The 4,279-nt window shown below is 45.6% G+C and overlaps 1 protein-coding gene across 1 annotated transcript; it reads right to left on the bottom strand.

The window, feature by feature from the left end:
• Positions 1-221: 221 nt before the first annotated feature.
• On the bottom strand, positions 222-2,149 carry LOC127315961 (probable serine/threonine-protein kinase PBL16). The gene is made up of 4 exons (XM_051346391.1): positions 1,772-2,149; positions 1,533-1,668; positions 1,149-1,288; positions 222-920 (listed from the first exon to the last, which is right to left on the bottom strand). The coding sequence occupies exons 1-4, from the start codon at positions 2,147-2,149 to the stop codon at positions 222-224; spliced, it is 1,353 nt and encodes a 450-aa protein (XP_051202351.1).
• Between the last annotated feature and the right edge of the window lie 2,130 nt (positions 2,150-4,279).

Here is a 4,279-nt window from a genome sequence, read left to right as displayed (position 1 = left end):
TGCAGCAATATTCCTGATCCAGCTGCAACTCAGTGGCGGTGATTGCAACTAAAACACGACCATCATCAACTTATTTCAAGGATTGCAACAACTATGTAACGTTTTGCATCCCTATTTTATCCGACACCCACTCTCGCTATCATATCACATTGCTATAATATTGAAATATGTGACATCATATCAAATGCTATAATATTAAAATATGTAACGTTGTGTCCTACTCAAGTCACTACCCCTAGTCCTACACGGTGGTATCTTGACGACCTTTTTTGTCGCCGATGTGCATCTGTGTACCCAACAGTGAGACCATCTTGTCCGCGGAGCACATTGCCGCTGTGGATTACCGATTTGGGATAATTTTGTCGGTGTCGGTCACGATGGTTTTGGTGATGGAGGATTTGCTTCTCCTTGATATCCAACTTCATGTCCACCACCTTTTCCTTGTCTACAATAACTGTGAACACAAATGGACTCTCAATATAGAAGTCTTCCATGCCAAGAATGGGCTCTAGGGCCTTGACCACCTGCTTCATGGTTGGTCTGGAATCTGGATTTTGGCTGAGACATTTGTATGCCACTATTGCGGCCACCTCTGCTCCTTTGCATGAAAAATGACACTCGAGAGTTGGGTCCATGACCTTGTATAGCCTATCATAATGCTTGAGATATGGCCTGGACCAGTCCACAAGGTGCTTCTCCCTTGGACGGCGTGCATGGTCCACAGATCGACGCCCAGATAGGAGCTCGACCAAAACTACCCCAAAGCTATAAACATCACTCTTAGAAGTCAAGTGACCCGTCATGATGTACTCTGGCGCTGCGTACCCATGTGTCCCCATAATACGTGTGGTCACGTGAGTCTCATCGCTTGTGGGTCCATCCTTGGCCAACCCGAAGTCGGACAACTTGGTGTTGTAATCCTGATATCACGAAAGGAAATACGATTAACACATGATTCTGAAGTGAGATCAGATTATATAAGATATTTTGGAACTAGATATATGAAAACATAGATATTTGCAGTAGCATAATGAATTGTGAATGTGTATTAGCTTGACAACGGCGGTGGGCATACATCTGCATTAGGTGGACTGTGAGATTAGACCAGAAACAACCAAAAAGTAGTATATTCATCATGTTTGGCTTACCATGTCGAGTAAGATGTTTGAGGCCTTAAAGTCACGGTAGATCACCGGTGTGTCGGCGTTATGGAGGAAGGCAAGGCCCTTGGCTGCACCGAAGGCGATCTTCATCCTTGTCATCCACGGTAGAGAGCCACTAATGATACCTGAAAGATATACATAGAATTATTGGTCAGTTAAGCTTCCTCATCCACGTTCACCTAGACTTGTAAGCATCGTGAAAAAGAAGTTTGTCCCTCGCACAAAAAAAGAATAAAAACATAAAGCAGGAATCAGCACCAGAAAGCGAAAGAGCAGTGGATGCTCGGAGTGAGAAAAACTACTCCAAGGTAAATTTTAAAGAGTGGTACTGTACAATAATGGAGAGCAGAAAGCAGAAGAGGTGCTCACTTTCGAAGAGGTGGCTCTCCAAGCTCCCGGCGGCCATGAACTCATAGACCAGCATCCGGTGCTCGCCCTCGTAGCAGTACCCGATCAGCTTCACCAGGTTATCGTGCCTCAGTTGCCCAAGAAAAAACACCTCAGTCTGCAACCGATCATGTTACTATATCACAGTCCGGCAGGAAAGCAAAGCATCCAGTTCTCATGACATCGCCGGGAATGAAATGAATGGGACCGCGCGCACTCACCAGCCACTCCCTGTGGCCCTGCGTGTCGCAGTCCAGGTCGAGGCACTTGACGGCAGCTGCGTCGCCGTCGACGGTGCCCTTGTAGACTGGGCCGAAGCCGCCGCGGCCGAGGAACTTAGCTTGGGAGAAGTTCCCCGTCGCCACACGGAGCTCGGCGTAGGTGAAGGCATGCAGGGTCGATCCGGAGAGCGTCAGCGTCCACAACAGCTCCTCCGGCGACAAGCTCAGGCTCGTGGAAGACATCCTCGGGGAGCTGCTCTTCCGCTGCCGTGCTGGCACGAGCCGCCGCCGTGATGTGCTCAAGTCGTCGTCGTAGTTAGCCACCCCGACGCCGCCGACGACGCAGCGGGAGAAAGGCTTCCAGAACCTCCCAGCCATGGTTACAACTTCGCTTGAATAATTTGACGAAGTGGCTGCAGTGACTGCGCCTTTATATTCGATGACATTGGCGCCAAGCAAGTGGCTGCAACGTGCCCACATTAATATATGCATGGATGGGCTTTCGACGAGTCTGACGTTCGATCGAAACAAATGGATGTGATTTTTCATCAACGACCCTGACGTAGCACAAAACAACGGCTGATTTGATGGATGGGATGGGGCGACAGGGGAAGAGATCGTACTGGTGAAACCCTAGGTTGTTTATGTTCCACGTTGTGTTTTTCTGGCAGAAACCTTGTGGGTATCCACGGTTTCAAATAAGCCAGCATCCACTACGGTTTTGCTTTTTTGGTAAAAACAATAGTTACGTAGGCCGTAGGTGAGCTGATGGAGGCAGGCTAGGCTGCTAGCAGTGAATCGTTAAACTGATAACTCCTAGCTAGTTAGCTAGACTACGTAGGTTAAATTCTGTTTTAGTAGACGTGGTTTTGTGGGATACTACTGCCGTGGATTTGCTCTGGCTTTATTATACTACCTCCTGTTCCTTCCTCTCGTTGGCTCCATTTGCACCGGTTTCTTAACCGGTATAAAAGATCCGGTACAAAAGCCCCCCCTTTCGTACCGGTTCCTTACGAACCGGTATTAATGGCGCCTCCACGTGGGCGCCCAGGAGAGCGCACGGCGACGGAGCGTTGGTACCGGTTTGTATTACAAACCGGTACCAAAGGTTGTCTGCCGCGGCAGAGAAAATGCAGAAATCCTGCCGCGGCAGAGAAAATGCAGAAATCTCTGCCGCGGCAGAGAATTCAGGGTTTAGGGTTTTAGGAGGGGTTTAGGGGTATCAGAGCGTTTCGTATCACGTCGATGCACCAGAAACGCATTTGGGTTTACGTAGTACATGAAGATCAAGGTGATGCATATCAAGTTGGTGCATATAATATAACACACGTGTAATTGCATAAGTAGTACTCTTCGATGCATATCAAGTCGATGCACCATAATAAAGTAATACATGCGTGAAGATCGATCTTCATGCGTAGTGGTACTCTCCGAGGCATACTATCTATTACATGTACCATAGTAGTACACTCCGAGTCGAACTATATATACACAAAGCAATCGAGGAGCGGGAGAAGATCTTTATGCATAGTGGAACTCTCCGGATGGTGGTATGACTTCCCGAAGGAAAAATCCCGACAATTCCTCGCCAATTGCTTTGAAGCGCTCCTCGATTGAGATCTTCTCCCGCTTTCTTCTCAACTGTAAAAGAATAAGATACAAATGAATACATGAAACTCAGCACAACTTATGGTAACAAAATAAATTTGTGAATATTGTTTTCGTACCTCTTTATTTCTTTCATTATTCGCTCTCTCGCTGACAATTCTGTGGATGTACTCGCAAACGTAGTATCCACATAGATCAGTCCCCTGTGGTTGTTTCGCTTATTTCTGTACAAGAATATAATTCAGTCAAACAATAATCAAGTATGATAAAGGTGTGTGGACCTAGGTAACTACTACTTACTTTGTTCGCACGCCATATCAGCTTCGGTGCCCATTGAAAGGACTGATCTTCCTTGATGAAAGTTTCCCATACGCTGCCCGACAAAAGAAAATGCACAAAAGATTTATCAATCAGTTGATATCAGGAAATTCACAAAAAAACCGATAAGAATTTGAATTACCTTTTGAGCATAAGAAAACAAGACTTGTATAGTATAGACTCTTTGGTTAGTGAGTCAAAGACTTCAACTTCTCCTTCGTACATTTTAATGACGATAAGAATAAAGTGAAACCTACGCAAGTTTAAATATGTAGTGTCATATATATAAGTCATCAGTTAATATTTTAACATATGGTGAGCAAAATAGAATGTGTTATAAGAGAGTAACACTCACTGGAAGTTGTAAGGCCAAAGTATTATCTTTTTGTCACGTTGTCGCTTCAAAAACCTTAGCAAAGTCTCCGGTGTATCCCTGTTATAGAGGGGTTCTTCTATGGTCCTGACATGCATTGTGTCCGGGTCAATGAACCCAATGTCCGTGATTTCATCCCTTTTGCATTCAAGCATCTTCGATCTGCATAACATAGCGCACAAAAGATTATAATTTGCAGATAATGAAGG

This window comes from Lolium perenne, chromosome 7, assembly GCF_019359855.2.
Source record: "Lolium perenne isolate Kyuss_39 chromosome 7, Kyuss_2.0, whole genome shotgun sequence".
NCBI classification, from domain to species: domain Eukaryota; kingdom Viridiplantae; phylum Streptophyta; class Magnoliopsida; order Poales; family Poaceae; genus Lolium; species Lolium perenne.
This window is presented reverse-complemented; position numbering and strand designations above follow the sequence as displayed.